The sequence below is a fragment of the Triturus cristatus genome, chromosome 5_1 (genome assembly GCF_964204655.1).
Source record: "Triturus cristatus chromosome 5_1, aTriCri1.1, whole genome shotgun sequence".
In the NCBI taxonomy this organism is placed as follows: domain Eukaryota; kingdom Metazoa; phylum Chordata; class Amphibia; order Caudata; family Salamandridae; genus Triturus; species Triturus cristatus.
The window spans coordinates 366,243,313-366,268,136 of NC_140587.1; the positions used below are offsets into that span (position 1 = coordinate 366,243,313).

Below are 24,824 nucleotides of genomic sequence, written 5' to 3' on the forward strand. Positions count from 1 at the left end.
AACAGCACCTGTGAGATGCTGTGATGTGAGATCCTGCATCTGGTTGTGTCGCACTGTATCGGTTCCGATGAAGCCACCGCTTTGGAGCTCAAAGGGGCTGAGATGCGAGGGACTGTGTCTGGTTATATCACACTTTGTCAGTCCCGTTGAAGCTTCAGTTGCACAAGGAGGAGTACATTCTGATACCAGCCAAAGGTCCACGACCTGGGGAGATACCTCTCGGGAATCAGGGACTCACTCTAGCAGAGGCCAGCAAAGCTCAGGCACATTCAGTGCAGGTCCAGGTAGGTCCAGTGCAGCAAGTTAGCTGGACTTTTGCAGGAAGGTCTCTGGAGCTTGTTGTGTCCCTGTGGCTGACACAGGAGGTCAGCCAGCTGTCTCTTGGAGTCACTCAGGTTAGCCTGGGATAAAGGTTAGCAGGTCCTGTCATCCTTCAAGGAAGTCCTAAGCAGCGGGGCAGTCCTCTGGCAGCAGGACAGTCCTTCTTCTGTTATTTCCACAGGTCCAGGAGTGTTCTAAAGAGTGACTCTGCAGTTCCAATATTTATGTGGTGCCAGCCTGTGTGAGTAGGGGGGAACACAGGATACTGGCAGAAAGCACAAATGGTTATAAAAAAATACCAATCTTCTAAAAGTAGCATTTTCAGAATCGCAACGTGAAATCCAACTTCACCATTAAAGAGGGTTTTAAATTACAATTCATTTGAGAGTACATAGCATGTCTCTACCTGCTGCTAATCCAACGTTACCACTTATTAAAGTTAATAAGGTAACCCAATCTTAGTTAATGGGAGAGACAGGCCTTGCAACAGTGAAAAACAATTATAGGAGTTTTTCACTGCCAGGCCATGTAAAATTTACTCACATATGTCTTACACTTTAAATACAATGCACCTTGCCCTATGAGCCTTTAGGGACTACCTTAGGGGTATCTTATATGCATTAATAAGTAAGGTTTTGGCCTGGCAAAAGGTTTGTTTTGCCAGGTCAATCTGGCAGTTTAAAACTGCACTACAGCCTGCATTGGCAAGCATGAGACATGTTTTAAAAGGCTACGACACCGTGTGGCACAATGAGGGCTGCCGGCCCATAAGTAGCATTTAATTTACAGGACCTGGGTACTGGTATTACCATTTACTAGGGACTTACAAGTAAATTAAATATGCCAGTTATGTACACTCTAATTTTACCATGTTTGAAGGAGAGAGCACACGCACTTTAGTACTGGTTGGCAGTGGTAAAGTGCACTGTGTCCTAATGGCATCAATAAAGAATCCAGAAAACCCGGAAGAGTGAAGACAAAAGGTTTGGGGGAAGACCATGCCAAGGATGTCAGGTCTAGCATATCTCATTAGTAGAAGAATGTCAATCATAGAGGCAGAGGACTAGTAGGAAGTCTCCTGATCCGTACAGGCATGTTGGGAGGCTATGTAGTAATTCTTCTTAGAGAGTGTGTTTGAGAGAGAAGGAGCAAGGGACTATGTTTGGTGTCTTTCTACTCCAACAGTATATGCAGGAAAAAGAGTGGGGTGGGGGAACCGGCCTGCTCTAATTGTGTGTAGTAGCAGATTGCTGCAGGGGGTCTACCCTGCAAACTGTTGAGAATCCTTCAGACTACACTTAGTCACTCTTAGCCAGCTTTAAAAAGGTTCACTCAATATAAATCACAGATGGTTTGTTGGCTCTCACATTACCACAGCTAGCCCTTTGATACCATCAGATGGGAGTCAAAGTGTCAGCAACCTTCAAAGACCCCCCAATGCTATATGACCCAAAGCTGCACCTCATTCAAATATACGTAAGTACCTGGTCGCCCTTAAGACCCTTGACCAGTCCCAATACACCCTCTACAAGCTCACAGACAGTCCTCTGGGACCACAAAAATATGATCAGAACCCATCAGATCCACCACTATCCCTCAGTTACTCACTATAGACCCCTAATTGGGTCTAACAAACTCTTCCAAATGAGCTGAGGTCTTTCAAAGCCATCCCTTACCTTCCACAATCCATCATATGTCACCCTCTACTGTTACTCAGAGGACCCAAGAGACCATTAGTCAGCCAGAGAGATAAATACTTAACTCTCAGAAGCCCTTAGATGACACTCACATTTACTCTATCACTTCCCACAGACCATCGGCTGGCTTCAGAGAGCCTCAACCCCAATCCCTTAACATCTCCTGCACTGGTTCCAAGATTCTATCATGCAGCCCTCAAGAGCACCTCAGCCGTCACTAAGGCCATCTGTGCTGATCCTACAGAATCTGAAAAATTCCTCTAATAGCCCCCAGGCCCCTACTTTGCATCCCAAGCAATACTTAGCACTTTCACTATAGCCATCAGAGCCTTTAGACACATTCCACCAGCACCATAAAACCTTTCATCACATCAGTACACTCTTTAAGGTTTCATTCTTACACCTGCCACCAGAGATCCTTTCCCAGCCTTCAGATTCCACGCCTCTCACTAATCTGCAGCTCCTAGGCTACTAACTTTGTTTTATCTCAAATCTGGATGGTTGTTTGTCAGAATATCATGGAGTAAATATTGATATGCCAAAATATTGTAGCCTGAATATCAAGGACCGTAGTGAAGGTAATTAAATATAGATGTACTGTACTTAACTCCACATCTACATACCTTCAAGATGAATATATATTTCAAGGTAAATATAACTGGAGTAAAATAAACTAATCCTATATTTACCTAAACAGACTTTCACAATATTTTGGCACATCAATATATCCCACACAATATTTAGGTTGTAAACCATCCAGACTTTAAGTACTGAACATGGAAAGGGATGTGTCCTTTACAACAACCTTTAGCAGACATGGAACTTACCTTTGTGACATTTTTACAACAGTAAATCCAGTCGATGGCTTTATGACTGAGGCCCAATAGCTGTATTAGTGTACAATTGCTTGACCTGAGATTTGATCTAATATTAAGGGGGACCTATTAGTCTTCTTGCGCATGCTTTTTTTGTTCCTTCATTGCATTAGTTTATGGGTCTAGCCCCATTTCTTTGCAGTGTTTCATTGACCTTAGCGTCTTTAGCGCATGCTTTAATCTTCCGCAGCTCGCTTCTCATTTTCTTCTGCTTTATCCATTGGTTCTGTGACACGTGTTTGACTGTGTGTACATTTCTGTCATGGCAATGGGCACCTACTTAAAGATTAGGCTTATCAAGTCCAGGGACCTAAAGCTGGAAAAGCAGCTGGTTCCATACTGTCAACACAGTGGCAAATGAATCTATCTTATGTGGATGGAATTGGCACGGTCATTTATTAGAGTGCAGAGACAGCATACGCCACCTAGCATCGATTCTTCATTACGTCATCAGCCTTTTGCTCCTAACAAGCATTCTGTTGCATCGAAGAGCTATTCGAACCTGCTCACAAATGAAACGATCATTGAAAATGGCATGCACATTTTAAGTTGTGAACGTAAGTCAAATGTATACTCTTTTTTCTCTTATTATATTGCTGTGGATAGAGTACTTACCCACTATTTTGAGACGGTGGTTGCTTTGGTGGGGTGATGCAGTCCTTGTAGTAGCATTGATACACTATCAGTTGAACATTGACGTTGGTCATGGTTGGATCCACTGTCCCAGCAATAGCCCGCCTCATGCGTTGGGTTTTTTGTCCAGCCACTGGAATAGGAGCATATAAAACGTTATCACAATTGACAGGAATAGAAATAAGAATTTAAGGCATTTAATTTTTTGTGAATATAGCGAGTAAATAAATGCGACAGAATCATCATTGTGACGTGCTGTAAATGTAAATTTCTGATCAAAATTATACACAATACACGGTACCTCTTCACACTGGTTGTATTGCAGCGTGATGTTGATACTGTAATTACGGCAACACGGCAAGAATGCCACTCACATGCCCAGAGACCATAGTAATGATTAGCATTGGCATCTCTTGCTGTGTGTGGAGGGGGACCAAATGAGGCACGCGCCACAGCACCGTTTGTCCTGGCCCACCTCTTGGATCCCTCACCAAAGCTGTGAAATGTCACCCTGACACAGAATCAAACAGACTCTGCCACTTGCCACACAGATTAGTACATCCAACTACCTTTCACGGTCAATCAGGGATTGTTAGACGCAATACATGAACATACATGTTTACTTAAAATGTTTATTAGCTACATACATAGGTAAATACCTATAAAGCCCTATTTAAACATTAGCCAAAGAACAAGGAGGTTACGACCAATGAGGTGCACATGGCATGTCTCATTAATAATCATGAGGCAGGAATCAGCAGTGCACCTCACTGAGGGGCATATCAGCAACAACCTGTGATAATTATTGCTAAGCGCACTTAGCGCTAGGATAATTATCACCGGCTAACATGGATTTTTATCGCTGAGATAGCGTGCTATTAGCAACGCTTATCTCAAAAGCGATAAAAATCCTAGCGCTAACTGCCTAACGTGAGATTATCGCTGGAAACCCAGCGATAATCTCACGAAATATGGCGTTGGCTTGTTGATAGGGCTTCACAAACTTAGCCATGATATCCACCTTCCATAGGATATCATGGCTGAGTCAGTCCTGAAGCAGGCGTAAGGAAAGTAGCGATAACAGGGGTTATCGATACTTTTCTTGCCGCTATGCTTCATAGCGTGGGGCTTGATGATAGGAGAAATGTCGCTTAGCGACATTTCTCCTGTCATGTCAGGTCAGGAACGTTCACTTTGCATCTCATTAGAGATGCAAAGCTGGGCGTTAGGAATTCGTGCGCTAATGCAAGGTTTCACGCGTTAGCGTGACCTTGCTAATTAGGCGATAGAATTATCGCCTCTTTTTGTCCGAAAACAGCCGCAAAAGCGGCAATAATTTTCTATCGTCACCTTGTAGATATGCCCCCGAGTGCGGAAACAAAGAGGGGGTAGATTAACTACATTTTCACAAAGTCAAAGTTGCTGCACTGTGCTGCGTGAAAGTGAGAGAACAAACAGGGCCATAGCATCTAAAAAGTTCCTCTCTCCCTGCACTGGCACACTGCAGGATGCCGTTCGTCAACGAACACACCCTTGCACCTCAAGACAAGAGTGTGTGTCTTTTGTCAAGCATAGGTTTTGTACTAAAAGGGTTCCATTCAAGTACAAAAGCTGTGTGTTAATACTGCTCTCACTTTGAATGCGTGCTGTACAGTGCAGCACAAAGTTAGAAGAATGTGGAATTTATATTATTCTTTACTGTTCTGCCTGTCTCGAGGTGGTGTAATTATTTTGGTCCACATTCTGGTCTACAAATGTTATTAGATATGGATTTGTATCAAAACCCAATGGTAGTTGCATAGAAATGCCCTAGCACAGCCAAAGTCCACCCCTTTGATGCAAAGTAGGTCAAAGTAGCAGATATAGCTACTTTGTGTAACTTTAGGCAACTTTTTAAATCCCACCACAACACTTTGCACTGGGATTTCATCAATTTTGTGACTCAAGAAAAGTGTTAGTAAATCTAGGCCGAGGAGTTGAAGGTTTGCAAGCAGCAATCAACCTCATTCAGGGGCAGATTTACAAGCCCCTTGCGACAATTTTACGCCACCGTTGCAACTTATTTACAACGTGGCGCATCTAGGCAGATGCGCCACGTTGTAAAGCCCTGCGCCACATAAAATATGCGCCAGGTTTCATGTGGTCGTTCTGTCGCAGGGTGGGCATTCCCTCGCAGGAAAGCCCTGTAAAACTGACGCAGTGAAATCTACAAGATTTCACGGAGTCAGTTTTACGATGCTGCTGCGTCAACTCCTTACGCTTGCTTGAAGAAGGTGTAAGGAGTGACGCACCACGTTAAGTATGGGCGGCCCCTGTGCATTGCAGGACTCCAGCAATGCGCCGCCCGTAGGCCACAAGATTCATCACGCATCTGTCCCTCCTTGCGCCATGGTGCGCCGCATTGTAAATGCGACGCATCTGTGGTGTCGCAAGGGGGGATTGCATGACGCATCTGTTCTGGCGCATCCCTGCTGATTTGCAGAGATGCGCCAGAAGTTGTAAATATGCCCCTCAGTATTTGCTTTACAATCTGCCGGCAATGCCAGAGGGCAGGAGAAGGGGTCACAATCCCTACTGTGACTGTGTCCATGGGGGAAGCTTGGTCCACTCATTGCTCAAAGCGTGCAGCGGAAGCCTTTTGATTAAGACCGATTCCATATTGCAAATTGCTGACGTCTGCTCTCAGCAGTCAGCAACAATGTAGTTCTTTATGCTTGAAGGAGCAGTTGGAAAGCATTCCTACACTGGCTTGCGAGTTGCAAGGTGGGGGCATTGCAGATTTGATGAGTTGTAGTCCTTACAGCTACCAATGGGTCGTGCTGTCCGTATAAGCACTTGCAATGGTAACTGTAAGGAAGCTGCTTTGCAAAGTGATGCCCCTGCAAGTGTTTGCAGTTTCGAAAATGAAATCAAAACTTCTGCGCTGCCTTTCTCCAGGAGTCTAATGCGCCATCCAAAAAGCTGTTCCTTAGAGTCCTTGTAATAAAACAGAAACTAGTGCATTACTGCAAGCAAACAAGAAAGGCGTAAAACACAGTGCAACAAAGATGTCACCAACTCACCACACTAAAATGTATGATCTAAGGAAACCTTCATAGTCAACTACAGAGATTACAGCTTCTGGAATACAACACAATATTGATCATTTACAGAGGTTGCCCCTGGCATTAGGAATAGCTTTGAGCTGCAATAGCAGGCGGGATTTTTGTCAGAGGAATTTGCTCACAAATAAACTGGCTCAAGGTACCTAAATAGGCCAATGTTTTCGTGGCGTTGTCAAAGTTCCAGTCTCCGTTGATGTTTGAGCTGTAACTGAGCAGCTGCTCGGATCTGTTCCTCCAATCAATGATGTGAAACGCGTCTGGCCGTTGGGTGAAGTTGTGAGTTATAATGACGTAGTCCTCAGCCTGGAAGACACACCAGAGACAATTCTTCATGAACAGCAAAGGACTGCATGCTACACTTTAAAGTAATACAACTAGCAATTCTCGAATTTATTAGCATATGGATTTGTTTGATAATGCACAATATTACCAATATGAAGAAAGACCAGAGACCAATGGAGATGTGTGTCAAAATACACGACATAGTATATAAGAATGCACACCATTTAGCATAAGCTGATCAATTACACAGCATGGTTATAAATATCGTTTATCCTCAATGTCTAAAGCACATTAAAAAGACAACAATAATATGATTTGAACTATTATCAGCATAGTAATTGGAACGTTCTGATGAGAACAGCTAATCAGAATGTTCCATTTGTGGGAAATAACTGCCCCTGTAGGCCTGCTCAGGAGCACAGTGCACCATCTAGTGGTGGTGCAAGTTTACTACATAATTCCAGACAAATTGTGGGAGCAATTTAAAGCAAGCAATGGCAAAGTGAATGGGACTGGCCATTTTATAAGTGAAGGCACCTTCATTTTGTCCTCTTCCTCAGTGTGCTCCTTTAGGGTGCAAATGCAAATGTCATCCCATATGGGCTTATTTTCCAGATCTTCATATTCGACTAGAAGGAATGTATCTCAAGACTCCAGATGGGCCACTTTAAACTGAAGTAGGCGATTCACCCCAGTACTCGCAGTCAACTGGGACTCAGCAGATTCGAGCCATTGTTCAGGTACTGCATTTCACACTTAATCTCAGCATTGCCTTTACAAGGCTCTGCACTGAGGGGTGATGGACTGTAAGAAATATCTCAAAACCATACAAAAACTCTTCCTTCACAAGTGAGTCTGCTTGATTGGTTACTACACTGTTGTTAGAGTAACCAGAATAAACGACTGTAAAATTCTTCAAATGTTCGATATTATTTTGGTCATTTTTGGGAGATTGTAGTATATACTGAGCTTCACTCACCAATCAGCACTCTCCAAGATAATGAGGCTGAAAACTAAGCTTTTGAAAGTATATGAGCTGCACGTGATATGTTACTTGGACAGTAAGATGTGAAGGCAAAGTGCTTTCAGATGTCCCATCTGAATGAAGACAATTGGGGTAGATTGGAACTGCCTTATTTCACTACAGAGATTAGGGGCTCCAGATGCTCCCCACAATAGAGAGGTTGCCAGATGAAAAACTGCTTTGGCAAGTGCTCCACAGCTGAAAAGGGGGTGGAAGAGATATACGATGTGGCTAATGAGGTGGGCCGACTCTCCTCACTCTCAATAGTCCTAATAGTTTCCCTACAAATACATCGCAGAGGCCAGACTGTCAGACACTCTCCAGCCAGAGGAAGTCAGAGAAATCCTGAAGCAGGTCAATCTACAGTGATTATAAGAGAGGAATGATCAGCCTTAGTCACTTCAGGTGACAGCGGTGGGGTGGTGGGGTCATGCAAGGGGGGATTCCGAGGGACGATGATGAGGGAAAATTAAATAAATAATACATTTTCCCTCTGCATCGTCCCTCGGAATCCCCTCTTACACGGCCCCATCACTGTTACCTGCATGGACTGCGGCTGGAGATGGTTGTTTATTGTGTTATCTAATGCGCCCACCCATACTGCAATTTGATCTCTTCTTGCCCTCTACCTTTCTTGCAGCAAACTTTCAAATGTCTCCCTGTTAGCACCTTTGGGACAATCAATGAAAAAGAGGGAGGCATCAGAATACTGCCTTAGCCCATGGATACCTTACCCGTCCTCTAAGGAGGCAGTGCCACTGACTGTCACAAAGACCCCAGCCCCGGTGATACCACTGATAGTGTTAGGTGCCACATCAAATGTACCTTTAACTTATTCCATCCGTACCACCACGTTTCATGGCTATGTCCTTCCAAATGTCAGGGTGGGAAGGAGTTGATAGATAGGCGGTTGGGGGGGATTAAATGATTCGGAAACTATTTGTGACTCGATATAAGGATGTTAAGATGTTACTTGCACACTAAAACAATAAAAAACTTTAAAAAAAAAAAAAAAAAATGTCCTTCCAAATGTCACCAGTGCACTGGGTGAAGAAAGGCGGGCCCAGCAGTCTGCCTGCGTCCTATCCACAGTAAACCCAGGACTGCCTTTGACTGACCAGCTGGCAGGTGAGGTATGCAGCGGCATGGTGGTGCTTCTATCTCAGCACCATCTCGGGTGGATGTCCAGATTTATTATTTTAACAGTGGACCCTGCTACCTGCAATTATTTGTTCTTTAAGTCTATTATTGTTGATTGATCTTAAAGGTCTGCATGTTTTAAACATACGCTCAACCTTGCATTCCCGGATGACAAACTACTACGATGAACTACTTTGAAGATCCTGGAACCGGCTCCATATCTGCATAGCTCCTCCACAGAGAGCCTATAAAGCCTACAAGGAGCAGGGCAAATGCATGAATATTAAGATCTCCAAGCATGCTGAGCTCCCTATTCTGTGCATTACAGGTGCTCTGGTGGTGTAAAGCTGATGTTATGGCATTAGCAGTAGGAACACATGAGTATGCACATCATTTTCTCCTTTTTAGCTGTAATACCAGTGGTATTTCTGACCATGGGTGGTACTATTTTAGGAAAGTGGTAGAAGGTAAAATGCTACAGGTAGGAACAATGGTGTAAGTTGAAGATGAAGTGGCAGGCTGCTTGATGTAAAAATGAGCACATTCCACTGCCATTACACAAGACTTTAGTGACTATAGCTAGCCTAGTTTTCAGATTGACAGCTGTCACATTATTTAGGATCAGCCCTCAGCTGATCTTTTTTAGTGGCAAATACAGCCACAGTATTTTTTCGTGAAATGTGAAAGGTTTTAATAGGTCTTTACAATCTGTAGTAATTTGACCATTAATTTAATTTGGTGTTATTCCTAAAAAAGACCGGTGAAGTGACTGTTGCTGTTAGACAATGTTTTCCCGTTCTAGTCTGAGCAGTATTCTAATGCTAGCAGTATTTCCCAAATCCTATCAGTAGGAAGATTACCACCTTTTCCTGAATGCTCCTTACTAACATACATTAGTATTCATTCCCACAGATGGTACAGTGTAAACAACACAAAATTCTTTTGGGAGCTTGAAAAGCTAGTTTTAGTGAGACACATTAATTCCCGTAGAAAATAATAGATTCAAGTGCAGCATGCAATACACTTTTTATCAAAAGAGTACAACTAGTAGGCTTGTGCTCTGGCACACTACAGTTTTCAAGTTGTAATTTCAAGGGAATGTGATCATGTCAGTAGGGTAGTGTTAGACCTGTCAGCCATAGGGTGATCTTCACCCAAACGTTTTGCAATTTTTATACTGATCTTGTTTTTGCTGGCCTTAGGAATCTGTGCACTTTACCACGGCTAACCGGTGCTCAAGTGCGTGTGCCCACTCCCTAAAACATGGTATTATTGGCTTACACCAAAGGGCACATTTAATTTACTTATAAGTCCCAAGTAGAGTGGTACCTGGCGCCCATAAATTAAATTGACCCAATAGGCCTGCAGCACTGATTGTGCCACCCACTTATGTAGCCCTCTAAAGAGGTCTCAGGCCTGCCATTGCAGATTGTGTGTGTAGTTTTTAACTGCCATTTAGACATGGGAAATAAATCTTTTGCCAGGCTTAAACCTTCTTTTTTAAACATATAAGTCAACTCTTAATGTAAGCCTTAAACAGCCATAGGGCAGCGTCCCTTGTATTTAAAAAGTAGGACATGTACCTTTAACTTATAAATGTCCTAGTCATGAGAAACTCTTAAACTCGTTTCTCACTACACCTCCCACATGACCCACACAGGATTACATGAGGTTACTATATTACACTTAAATAGTGATAACTTTCAATTCGAGCAAAATATGAATGGCAAGTTTGGTGCCTCAATATCAGTAATTTAAAACCCTCTTTAATCGTAACGTCGATTGTAAGTCCAATTCTGAAAATGCCACTTTGATAAGGCCGGTATTTGTAATTGTCCTAAGCATTTTGTGCCTGCAGCCTGCATCCTGGGTCACATGACTAGGTGTAGCTGGCAGGTGGTCTTTGTGTATTGCTCCCAGACAGTGAGACAAGGGGGGATTGGGTGTTGGAAGGTAGGGCCATGTCTAACTTGATGGGGGCAGAGCTGTCACCTACCGCACTTGCACATCACAAAGGCTCTGCCTCAGCATGCTCACAAAAAGTTTTCCACTAGTCTTTTGTGCCTCCAGAAAAGCTGTGGCCAGGGCAGGGAAGCAGACCATTCCAAACACCATTGGGAGTAGAAACCTCCACAACCTTTTCCTACTTCATAACTGGAACCAGGTATAAAAATTGGAACCTAAGTCCGAACTCTTCAGTCCACCTCTGGAAGACTCAGAAGGACTGCTCTGCTGCAAGAAGGACTGCTACTCTGCTGCCCTACTACCAGGGCCGGACTGGGAACAGATACCGGCCCTGGCAAACTGCTCAGCCAGCCCCCCCTGGGGCGAGGGGGAGTGCAGCTGAGCAGTTTGCGAAGGCCGGTTTTGGCCGATTTTGTTACAGGGGGCCGATATTGCTGACCCCCGGTAACAAAAACAGCCCCCAGGGGCCCAAAACCGGCCCCCACCCTAGCAGCCTACCGGGGAAACGCCCGGTGCCCGCTATGGCCAATCCGGCCCTGCCTGCTACTTCCTGCCCTGCTGCCTGAGTGAAGAGGACTGGACCTGCATCTTGAACCCAGGACCACCAAAGTGATACCAAGGGCTAGTTGGCTGGCATCCTGATCGGAGCCTCAGGCACAGAAAAGGCTCCCATACCATTGACTCAGCACCTAGACTCTGCCGCTGTGAATCTTGCCCCCCCCCCCCCCCCCCAGGTGGTGTCACCCCAGTCTGGACCCTTGAAGTGGGCCTGAAGTTGCTGTGCCAGCCCAGCTGAGGTCCAAGCAGAACCAACACAGCGCTCCGCATCGCAGCTCCGCATCGGACCGACCTCTGCACGATACATCCCCAATGCAAAACCCCACAGCTCTTTGGAATCACCTCTCTGTGATGTCTCCTAGACGCAAGACCCAGCATCGCAGCCCTGCTACTCCTCTGAACTGCCGCTATTCTAACCATCCTCACCTCAGAAGCTTGTATCGTGCTCCGCAGCTCCCTGAAACACATTCTCGAATCAGGACCTTGTATCAAAGCATGCAGTCAGTCAGTCAAAATCACTTTAACCGGTTATTCAAAACCATAAAAGCACGTTAAAATTACCCATCATATAAAACCAAATAGTACACCAATCTATCATAGGTAAAAATACATAACTAAAAATTCAACAACACAATATAAAATACATATGATAAAAGGGAGGGACAGTTACACCTTAAAAATATAATGCCACGTCTGTCTAATGTTAAGAAATACAAATAACATAACAAGAAATATTACAGAATTGTAAAATAAGTGTTCATGGTAAAAAGTCATTGCCCGAAAGCCTACATTCTTATTATTTCCTTCTTTTCCTTGCTCTAACTGCTGCTGCTAAAAAGCTAGCGATATAAATAATATCCCAATGGCTATTAAATATCTACAGATAAGTTAGGGCCAGCCTAACCTGCAGGAAACCTTTGTCCTTTAAAATTGGCAAAATAAAACGCTTACGAATCTGCAAATAGTAGTCGCAAAACATGACAAAATGCACACAGTATCTTGCCTCGAGAAATTGTCACAAGGGCATGGTCCCAAATCCTCTATCTTACTGTAGCCCAAAGGTTAAACTAGTAAGAAATGTAAGAGGTTAAACCTCAATCTTGTCAGGAGAAAGCGATGTTGGGGCTTATTGACAATGGTCAGGTAAGGCTCCATTGAATAAGAGGTTTTTAAGATCTGGTGAGCACAGACAGAGGGTTTCAATAGTTTGGTGGCCTCTCTTTCTGCAGATGCTAAACGCAAAAATGAGTTCTTGGCCCACACCAGGTCTTTTTTGCATATTCTTTCAGGATTATCAAATACCTCTGGGTGGCCAAGCACCCTTGCTATGCTTTTCACATATCTCAGCCATGGAATATTGCTGGCCATATCTACAGCCATTGACTCACGAATGATCTCTTTATTTAGCACTAACTTCGGATTACACCACATCGTGATCCGTTTGAGGAGAGGGGACTTTTAGTTAAATCAGCCACATAACCGATACCCAATTCTTCATGAATTATGTACGAAGATGTAGATTGGGGGCTGAGAGTAAACTTCTTAAAAACGTATTTTCCACAGTTTGGAGCCCAGTGCAATTGTTTTAACCCCAAATTTCGGAACCATAGTTCGCAATGGTGATACATTTTGATTTATATATCTTTAACATTGCACGCACAGGTTTGGCACTCAACCTACAGGCAAAATCGAGTACTGCACCTGTGGATCGTGCCATGTCGTTTCTCTTTGCCCTCCTTTGCGGGGCCCATGAGCATTTATCATCAAATAAAACACCTAAGTATGGGAATACGGTGACACTGGATATTTTGTTGCCGTCACAACTAAACATTTTGATTTTACTTGGCTTTACTCCCACACACATGGTGTGTGATTTAGAAAAATGTATTTAATGCCAAAGAGCCCATAAAGTCAGCGAAGGAGGACAGCAAGTGTTGGAGCCACAACGCTGTGAGCGCCAGTAGGGCCTCATCATCAGCATACAGCAATGCAGGAATCCATTGTTTCCCCGCATGGGGGATATCCTTAGCGGCTCCACACAAGACCGAATCTAAATTATTAATATAGGGGGTAAATAACAGCGGGGCCAGGATACAGCTCTGTCTAACTCCTCTTACAATATCTATCTTCTGGGTTAGGTACCCCTTTTGGTCGAACCTTACTGATGAAGAGAGATCCCTGTGCAGATCAGCTAAGAAATACACAATATTTTTATCCATACCCATCGCTAACAACAGGTCCCAGAGTTTGGATCTATTTATTCAGTCAAACACCGAGGATAGATCCATAAACGCAAGGTGGAGTGTCCCTTTAGCTGCTGTATATTTCCCAATTAAAAGATAGAGATCAAGGCACTGATCCATGTGTCATGTCCCATGTGAGGGGTGCCCAAAGAACACTGACAAAACGCGCACGAGCGTGATAAAAAGGCCGGAACTACAAGCCCCATGAGCCTTTGCGGGTATCCGACGGCCGTGACGTCATGACGCCATGGCGCGGAAGCCGACATAGAGCTTCCGGGGCACCTTCCCAGTGCCGATTACTCCATGCCGGGAGCTGCGCCGAGATCGTCAAGGAGGCCGGTAAGGGTGCTGCTAGCACTGCGCTTCCTTCCCTACGGACATCCGCTCAGCTCAGGTATTGTGGCTAGACAAGGGCATTTCATCCCGTTGCTTCGTTGGCGGAGCCCGGTTCAGGGTTCCTTGCGAAGCAACCTCTGGGAGTCTCCTCGTGTGAGGCTTGTTGGTTTGCCCTCTAGTACACCTCGATCCGAAAGGGGATATATTCAATCCAGCCCGCCTATTCCCCGGTGAGCATTGTATCCCACGCGCTTTTCTCCCTCGTTGGCGAACCTGAGTTTCAGCGGTTCATGCGGGGAGAGAAAAGGCACTGCCTTTGCGGTTATTCAGAGAACCGCCCAGTTCTAGCGACCCCCTATCAGGAACATTAAGCGCAATGGCAGTTGGTACTCAGCAGTAGCCTGAAACATTATTGTATGGGTACATATCCAGGAAGGACCGTATGCCCTTCACCCGAAGAGGGGTAGTCGACTGCCAATGCAAAAGTACATTTGTTTATTGTGATGTATCCTGTCTAACGCACGATGGTTGAACCTAGTCCTAACCTCATGAAGTAATGGAGATGTGTGCCTATGTGACCAGTGCGTGATACCTTATATTGAGGGAATAATACAGGCAATGAAAGTTTACTGATTTCTTTATTACATTTCACAGCAGGGGTTCTGAGAGTGAGCAGGAGGACAGCTCTTCCGCTCCCCTGTGTTGCCTTAAGACTTTGATTCCAGGGTATGTTCACCCCCAAGCAATAAGTTCTTTGTGAGGCCCATGGGTGGTGGGAATGCACATAATAACGCTCCATGTCTTTACTCTAGATCTCTGTGAGTGCTTCCCTACGTCTTGCAGGTTCCCGCCAGAGAAGCGTGTTATCTTCTTTTACAGGTAAGGTCCTGGCACTAGGAGTGGGAGGGGCTGGGGTAGAGTAGGACGGAAGACAGGGAAGTGGGTACTGATTGCTTTCTCACTCTCTCTCTACAGGTCTCCCTCCCTGCTGTCCCCATCCTTTCCTTCCCCCGCTGGACCACCACATAGAGTCTGTGAATATATATCAGGCCATGGGGGTGTCGAGAGGTGGACCCATATAGAGCAACGCACGATCCTGAGGATTCCTGGCCACGACACCAGGGTGCCTCTACCCTTCCTAAAGCCATATTGAAGGTTTGACAATATTTCAAATTCATCGATCCAACCTGTCAGTTTGCTGAGGACCACTTCCCCAGCACCTTGACCGTGCAAACGATCAATTATATTGGCCTGTAGCACCCTGGGTCCCCTTTCTCTCCTTTTTTTAAAAACGGGACAATAATTGCAGTGGACCAGGATTTTGGCATTCCCTGTAGGCATCCTGAGTTCAAAACGTTGGCCAATAGCTTTGCTCACAAAGGGATGTCTACTCTAAAAAGGGCAACTGGAACCCCATCTGGGCCCAGGGTTTTATTGCTGGTCATTTGGGTTATGGCCATGGCCACTTCTTGTTCTGAGAAGTTCAGGCTATATGCGGAGGTTAAAAACATTGGCCCTGTATTTACTTGATCAGACAGGCCTCCATAGATGTGTTTATAATGACTAAACCAGTGCCCTTCAGGGATATTGTACTCCACAGTGTTGCCCTCAAGGCCAGAAAAGAAAGGTCTATTTACGATGTCCCAAAACTTTGCACTATTCTTTATCACGTCGACTGACAGCAAATCTTCCCAGGCTTCTTGTTTCATTTCTGATTTACGTATGTGCCAAACGTGATTATACTCAAGTCTAGCCACTGCTATTAAATTTCTGACCCAGGGTTTAAGTTTCAGAATAATTTCTATGGGCAACTGTGAAGTTGTGGTCGAACCACCTCTCTTCCTTGAAAGTGCCCTCTTTATGAGGTAGGGAGAGGGCACTTGCTACCTGCTTACAAATTCTGTTAAAGGCAGCAACAATCCCCTCTCCCCCCTGTATACTATCTTGACAGATGGCTATCTTTTTCCCAACAGTATTTAACAATTCTTTTAGAAAAATATCTGGTACCAACTTTGCCCATTTCAATCGGCGCCCTTGATCCCTGGTTTTTAATATGGTTGCTAAGGCCCTAAACTCCACCACATCCGAGGACTTTAAACACCCTTTTAGGCTCTCTCTCTCTCTCTCTACAGGTCTCCCTCCCTGCTGTCCCCATCCTTTAATTGATAATTAATTATTAATTGGTAATTCATTTGTCTTAACGGGTAATTCATTTGTATGAATTGCTAATTAATTTTTATTAATTGCTAAATAATTTTTATTAATTGATTAATTGATTATAATGTTAATTGTATTTTTTATTATTGGGAGTGGGTTGTGGGTTTATAGGGGAATTGGGTGGGAACTAATTTTATTGTAATAAAGTAAATATTAATTATTTAATTTATGTGTATTGATAATTAATTGATAATTAATTATTAATTGGTAATTAATTTGTGTTAATGGGTAATTAATTTGTATGAATTGCTAATACATTTTTATTAATTGCTAAATAATTTTTATTAATTGATTAATTGATAATGTTAATTGTATTTTTTAGCATTGTGAGTGGGTTGTGGGTTTATAGGGGAATTGGGTGGGAAGTACATTAATTGTAATAAAGTAAATATATATTTTTTTTTTTAAACCGTTTATTGCAATCTCAAGAATATACAGGTATGGGCCTACAACCTTCCGGCCGGCCGCTAGAATGACAGGAGCATATGACATACATACAAAAACACTTGGCGTTGCAGAGGAGCAAAATCAGGAGGCATCAGCGTCGTGGGCCACATCACTCTGACCCCACAATATGGTTTCATTTTACACAAACAACACAAAAACCACACCCGCAAGGCAACCTGCAATCGACAGTAACAGCACGTGCTCCCCGAATGGGGGACCCCAGCCATCCACAGGAGTCTAAAGAGGGGAAGGGGAACAAATCGAGGACTGGGGGAATTCCGTGCTCGGGGCTAGGAAAGGAGTCAACTAAGGGGACGGGGCTGGTGAGGCCGCAGGCAGCAATGGTGGCGCGCAGATACCCCCGCGGTAGGCGTTCCAGGGGCCCCATACCTTCACCCATGCCCCAGGCTTACCCCTCGCCACATACACCACCTTTTCTCGGAACATGCACCAATCCATGTGTTCTTTCCAGGCCGACACCGCCGGGGGCCTCTGGGATCCCCACAGTTGAGCAATGTCACGCTTAGCTATCATATATCCCAGAGTCACCCATCGCGTCTGCGGAACCGAGTAGTCAGTTGGTTCCCACACATTCAGCAGGCATCTCCTCGCTTCAGGCAGCAGCGCGACATGCGTAACCAGTCGCAGGACCTCATGCACACCACGCCAGAATCGCTCCACCTTCGGGCATTCCCACAAAATATGCAAAAAAGTCGCCAAAGCACCACACCCACGCTTACACAACCCATCCTCAGCATAGCCCATACGCAGAAGCCTTGGCCCCGTCATGTAAACCCGGTGGAGTATCTTAAGCTGGACGAAGCGAAGGCGAGCCGGTATGGCCACCTCCTTCGGAGAGGCCACCGCGGAAATCCAGTCTTCGTCGTCCAACTCCAGCCCGTCGGTAACCCAAGCCTCGCGGAGGCCAGTCAGCAGGCCCGAGCGGTCATTAATCAATTTTTTGTAAATAAGGGAGATCGTGCTGTCCGGAACGTGACCATCCAGCACTCTATCCTCCAGGGGGGAAGACTCCGGGATGGAGGCGACGTCTGGGAAGACTGAGCCCAGCGCGTGACGGACCTGCAAGTACCGAAAGTATTCACTGCCCTGCAGCTGAAACTCCGTCTGCAGCGTCTCGAATGTTTTAAATCCCCCTCTCGTCCAGAGGTCCCCCACTTTACTGATGCCGATCGTGTCCCACTTCTCGAAGCCCTTCGAGGTCCACAGGGAGCCCAATCTCTCAGACGCGTACAACGGTGATGCCCGGGTCAAACGGTCCTTCCACCCCATAGCTGCGTTAGCCGCGTGCCATACTCGTACCATGACACGCGTAGGTCCCGTCAGGCGGGGGCCGGGCGCGCCAGAGTAGAGCGTTCGATTATAATCGCCACCAGGCAGGAGCATCTTGTCCATTTCAATAATAAAGTAAATATTAATTGTTTTAATTTATGTGTATTGATAATTAATTGATAATTAATTATTAATTGTAATTCATTTTTATTAATTGGTAATTATTTTTTTACCAATGGTAATTAATTTTTAATAATTGAAATTAATTTTAATTAACTTTTTATTGGTATTGATAATTAATGTAATCTTATTTTAAAATTAAAGCACTACTTTCCCTACTGTTGCACTATCTGGAGTGGGAATAGTTTTTTTACCCTCCCTCTATCCAACTCTTTCCCTACTGGTGCAGTCACTGGAGTGGGAATAGTAATTTTTACCCTCCTGCTATCCAACACTTTCCCTACTGTTGCACTCACTGGAGTGAGAATAGTAATTTTTAACTTCCAGCTATCCAATGCTTTCCCTACTGTTGCACTGTGTGGAGTGGGAATAGTAATTTTTACCCTCCCGCTATCCAACGCTTTCCCTACTGTTACAGTCTTTGGAGTGGGAATAGTAATTTTTCCACCTACACTATCCAACACTTTCCTTACTGTTGCACTCACTGGAGTCAGAATAGTAATTTTTACCTTCCCGCTATCCAATGCTTTCCCTACTGTTGCACTCTCTGGAGTGGGAATAGCAACTTTTACCCTCCCGCTATCCAAAGCTTTTCCTACTGTTGCACTCACTGGATTGGGAATAATAATTTTTACCCTCCCGCTATCCAACGCTTTTCCTACTGTTGCACTCACTGGAGTGGGAATAGTAATTTTTACCCTCCCGTTATCCAACGCTTTCCCTACTGTTACACTCTTTGGAGTGGGAATAGTAATTTTTCCCCCTACACTATCCAACGCTTTCCCTACTGTTGCACTCTCTGGAGTGGGAATAGTAATTTTTACCCTCCCTCTATCCAACGCTTTCTCTACTGTCGCACTCTTTGGGAGTGGGAATAGTAATTTTTACCCCTACGCTATCCAATGTTTTCCCTGCTGTTGCACTCTGAGGAGTGGGAATAGTATTTTGCATCCTCCCGCTATCCAACTCTTTCCCTACTGTTGCAGTCACTGGAGTGGGAATAGTTATTTTTACCCTCCCGCTATCCATCACTTTCCCTACTGTTGCACTCACTGGAGTGAGAATAGTAATTTTTACCTTCCCGCTATCCAATGCTTTCCCTACTGTTGTACTCTCTGGAGTGGCAATAGTAACTTTACCCTACCGCTTTCCAACGCTTTCCCTACTGTTGCACTCACTGGAGTGGGAATAATAATTTTTACTCTCCCGCTATCCAACGCTTTCCCTACTGTTGCACTCATTCGAGTGGGAATAGTAATTTTTACCCTCCCGCTATACAAAGCTTTCCCTACTGTTACACTCTTTGGAGTGGGAATTGTAATTTTTCCACCTACACTATCCAACGTTTTCCCTACTGTTGCACTGTCTGGAGTGGGAATAGTAATGTTTACCCCCCGCTATCCAACGCTTTGCCTACTGTTGCACACTTTGGAGTGGGAATAGTAATTTTTACCCCTACGCTATCCAACGTTTTCCCTACTGTTGCACTCACTGGAGTGGGAATAGTAATTTTTATCCCTACGCTATCCAACGCTTTCTCTACTGTTGCACTCATTGGAGTGGGAATCGTAATCTTTCTCTTCCCGTTATACAATGCTTTCCGTACTGTTGCACTCTCTGGAGTGGGAATAGTAATTTTTACCCCTAAGCTATCCAATGCTTTCCCTACTGTTGGAGTCACTGGAGTGGGAATAGTAATTTTTCCCTTCCTGCTATCCAACGCTTTCCCTACTTTTGCACTCTCTGGAGTGGGAATAGTAATTTTTACCCTCCCTCTATCCAACGCTTTCTCTACTGTTGCACTCTTTGGGAGTGGGAATAGTAATTTTTACCCCTACGCTATCCAATGTTTTCCCTGCTGTTGCACTCTGAGGAGTGGGAATAGTATTTTGCATCCTCCCGCTATCCAACTCTTTCCCTACTGTTGCAGTCACTAGAGTGGGAATAGTTATTTTTACCCTCCCGCTATCCATCACTTTCCCTACTGTTGCACTCACTGGAGTGAGAATAGTAATTTTTACCTTCCCGCTATCCAATGCTTTCCCTACTGTTGTACTCTCTGGAGTGGCAATAGTAACTTTACCCTACCGCTTTCCAACGCTTTCCCTACTGTTGCACTCACTGGAGTGGGAATAATAATTTTTACTCTCCCGCTATCCAACGCTTTCCCTACTGTTGCACTCATTCGAGTGGGAATAGTAATTTTTACCCTCCCGCTATACAAAGCTTTCCCTACTGTTACACTCTTTGGAGTGGGAATTGTAATTTTTCCACCTACACTATCCAACGTTTTCCCTACTGTTGCACTGTCTGGAGTGGGAATAGTAATGTTTACCCCCCGCTATCCAACGCTTTGCCTACTGTTGCACACTTTGGAGTGGGAATAGTAATTTTTACCCCTACGCTATCCAACGTTTAACCTACTGTTGCACTCACTGGAGTGGGAATAGTAATTTTTATCCCTACGCTATCCAACGCTTTCTCTACTGTTGCACTCATTGGAGTGGGAATCGTAATCTTTCTCTTCCCGTTATACAATGCTTTCCGTACTGTTGCACTCTCTGGAGTGGGAATAGTAATTTTTACCCCTAAGCTATCCAATGCTTTCCCTACTGTTGGAGTCACTGGAGTGGGAATAGTAATTTTTCCCTTCCTGCTATCCAACGATTTCCCTACTGTTTCACTCTCTGGAGTGGGAATAGTAGTTTTTACTCTCCCGCTATTCAATGCTTTCCCTACTGTTGCACTCTTTGGACTGGGAACAGTAATGTTTACCCCTACGCTATCTAATGTTTTCCCTACTGTTGCACTCACTGGAGTAGGAATAGTAATTTTTACCCCTACGCTATCCAACGTTTTCCCTACTGTTGCACTCACTCGAGTTGGAGTAGTAATTTTTACGCTCTCACTATCCAACAAAATATCTACTTTTTTTACATTTTTTTATTATGTTTAAATTTTAAGCTTTTTTATATTATATTATGTATGTTTTATTTAATTGTTTTGAATATTTAATTAATTTTATATTCTTTTTAATACATTTAAAAATTCTATATTTTGGCTAACTATATTTTAACATTCTATATTTTGGAATCGATATTTTAGTACATACCTGTTTGTAGATAGGGAGTCGATATTCTGTCATTCTATATTTTGGTGTCGATATTTTGTGCATTCTATATTGTGTCCCTCGATATTTAGTCACTGAACCATTGCCATGTACCTACTCCAAGGTTAGCTCTTACCCCCGTTTTGGTGCTAAACAAATCAACTAGCAGTTTATGAACTGTGCGCAACACAATCAGAACTTCCCACACAAATGTTCAAAAATGTTGGGTAGCTCACCACAATGCCATGGCCTCCTTTTCAACGGTAGAGTAGGTCAATTCCAAACTCCTTAATATTCTTCATGCGCACACAATTATTTCCTCCCTACCATTAACTTTCTTCTGCATTAACACTGCACCAAGGCTGTTATTGCTGGCATCAGGGTTGAATGGTTTAAAAATAAGGGATGCTGCAATGTCCCTTTTGATCACCACAACCGCATGCTGGCACTACTCACTGCAAACACAAGCACACCCTTTTTTAGACGGTCCCTAAGGAGCGATGTCTGCTGGGCAAAGTGAGGAAATATTCCTTATTTACAGGAGATAGCACATCCACAATAGCTTTCAAAACCCTTCAATTTTTCATCATGTTCACTACTCCCAAATATCAAGATATCATTGTGAAAGTACAGTACACCACACAACCTTCTTAACATCAACATCATCAGTCTCTGGAAAACCGATGGGGCCGATGCCAGACTAAAAGTCATATGTTTGTAACAATATGCTCCCAGGAGAGTGATAAAAGAAGTGAGATTTCTGGATTCTTCAACCAAAACTACCTAGTGGTAAGCAGCTAAAATGTCTAGGGTGGTAAAATGGCTCCCACATTCAAGGTGCTCAGAATCTCATTAATATTAGGTATTGGTTCACGATCCACTCAAATACTATGATTGAAAACGCACAAATCCACACACAATTTAAAGGACGGATAACCCTTGACCTTGTTGTGTGTCCTGACCCTGCCCCAGCTGCCGCTGCTGTAGAAGTTGAGGCCCTCCTCCACCCGCAGGATACCACCTGCAACTCATCCCTGGTGGCCAGTGGTAGGACTTAGGTTTGTATCTCTGACACTGTCTGTCTTCCCTGTACTGCCTGCATTCTTATCTGTGCCCGTTTTGCTTGCCTTCTGTTTCCCCTTGTTGCCCCTTCATTCTGTGCCCTCTTGCCTTCTGTTCCCCCTCGCTGCCCCTGATTTGTGCCCGTTTTGCTTGCCTTCTGTTACCCTCGTTGCCCCTTCATTCTGTGCCCTCTTGCCTTCTATTCCCCCTCGCTGCCCCTGATTTGTGTCTGTTTTGCTTGCCTTCTGTTCCCCTCGTTGCCCCTTCATTCTGTGCCCTCTTGCCTTCTGTTCCCCCTCGCTGCCCCTGATTTGTGCCTGTTTTGCTTGCCTTCTGTTCCCCTCGTTGCCCCTTCATTCTGTGCCCTCTTGCCTTCTATTCCCCCTCGCTGCCCCTGATTTGTACCCGTTTTGCCTTCTGTTCCCCCTCGCTGACCCTGATTTGTGCCCGTTTTGCTTGTCTTCTGGTACCTTCAAAGCCCCATCATTCTGTGTCCTCTTGCCTTCTGTTTCCCTCGTTGCCCCTTCATTCTGTGCCCTCTTGCCTTCTGTTCCCCTCGTTGCCCCTTCATTTTGGGCCCTCTTTCCTTCTGTTCCCCTCGTTGCCCCTTTATTCTGTGCCCTTTTGCCCTCTGTTCCCCCTCGCTGCCCCTGATTGTGGCTGATTGCCTTCAGGTGCCCTCGCCGCTCCCGTTCCCGCCGCTGTGTCCCCTGTGGCCCGCCCCCCTCACTGCCCATTCGCTGCCCCTGCCTCCCGCCTCCCAGCTGCTCCTCCCTCCCACATCCCCATATATGGCGGCCGCTGTGCAGGCGCGCAGCGGACGCGCTGCTGGCGTGCCGCTTGCGTGCCGAAGGCGCACCAAAGGCAAGCCCGACTGCACCTATCCGTGCCTGGACCACGCCCAGTGCCAGAAGCCCTGGTCCCCGCACCCGCCATGACGACCACCACCGCTACGATGCCAGCACACTCCACGCTCTCAACCCCGGACGGACCCACACCTGCTTCAAGGCCACCCCAAAATGCACACACGGTCCCTTCACCTGCCAGAACTGCAGCTACACCAGCCTCAGAGCCGCCAAACAACCCGCCAAGAAAGACCTCAACCACCTCCGATGCATCCTACTGAACACCCGCTCTACACGCAAACACGCCGTCGAGCTCTGGGACCTGCTCGACACATCATCCCCGGATGTCACCTTCCTAACAGAGACCTGGATGAATGACTCCTCCGTACCCGACATCGCCATAGCCATCCCAGACGGCTACAGGATGACCCTCAGAGACCTCACCAACGGAGTCAGAGGAGGAATCCCCATCGTCCACAAGAACAGCATCAGGGTCTCGACCAGCACCGACGACACTCTCAGCACCGCACCGCCAAACACATGCATTTCCACATCCACACAGACCCCAACTACACCCTCAGAGGCACCCTCATCTACAGACCCCCTGGACCCCGACTCCAGTTCAACGACTCTATCGCTGACTTCATCTGTACGCTCGCCCTGACCTCCACCGACTACATCCTCCTCGGAGAGCTGAACTTTCACCTTGAGAACAACAACGACAGCAACTCGACAACCATGATCGATAACCTCGCCAACCTCGGACTGAGGCAACTCATCACAACGCCTACCCACTCCGCTGGCCACACGCTTGACCCCATCTTCTCCGCAAGCCCCCACGTCACCTTCAGCCACACCACCGAACTCCTCTGGACCGACCACCGCTGTATCCAATTCTCCTTCCAGAAACCCACCACACACCACCGCACCCAACAGATCCCTCGCCGCTGCTGGAGAAAAATCACCGACGACCAACTACACGCAAACCTCGCTCTCAGCCCACCCACCAAACCCTCCAACACCGATGACGCTGCCCACAGCCTCAGATGCTGGATCGACGACTGCACCATCACTCTCGCCCCGCTGAAGAACCCCCCCACAGAGAAACCAGCAAGAGGGCCAGCTGGTTCACCCCAGAACTCCTAGCCTCCAAGCGAGCCTGACGGAAACTAGAGAAGAAATGGCACAGCGAACAGACCCCGGACAGTCACGTAGCCCACAAGGATGCCACCCACAACCACCATCACCTCATCAGGACTGCCAAGAGGACCTCCTTCAAAGACCACCTCAACAACATCGCACACAATAGCAAGGAGCTCTTCATCATCGTGAAGGAACTCTCTAACCCCAGCTCCAACACCAACGACATCCCGCCGTTGCAAGCCCTGTGCGACTCCCATGCCACTTTCTTCCACCACAAGATAGCAGACATCCACAACACTTCAACACCCACACAGCCCCAACAGACAGCAACACAACAGACACTCCACAGACCA

The 24,824-nt window shown here is 45.5% G+C and overlaps 1 protein-coding gene across 2 annotated transcripts in view; it reads right to left on the reverse strand.

Moving 5' to 3' along the window:
• Nucleotides 1-24,824, reverse strand: part of LOC146830895 (fibrocystin-L-like) — a 1,171,295-nt gene that overhangs the window by 368,135 nt on the left and 778,336 nt on the right. For both annotated transcript variants that reach the window (XM_085605085.1, XM_085605086.1), the window contains exons 53-54: nt 6,774-6,933; nt 3,509-3,659 (exon numbers count right to left, since the gene is read on the reverse strand). In XM_085605085.1, the coding sequence (XP_085461211.1) occupies nt 3,509-3,659; nt 6,774-6,933 (311 nt within the window). The remainder of the gene's footprint in view (nt 1-3,508; nt 3,660-6,773; nt 6,934-24,824) is intronic.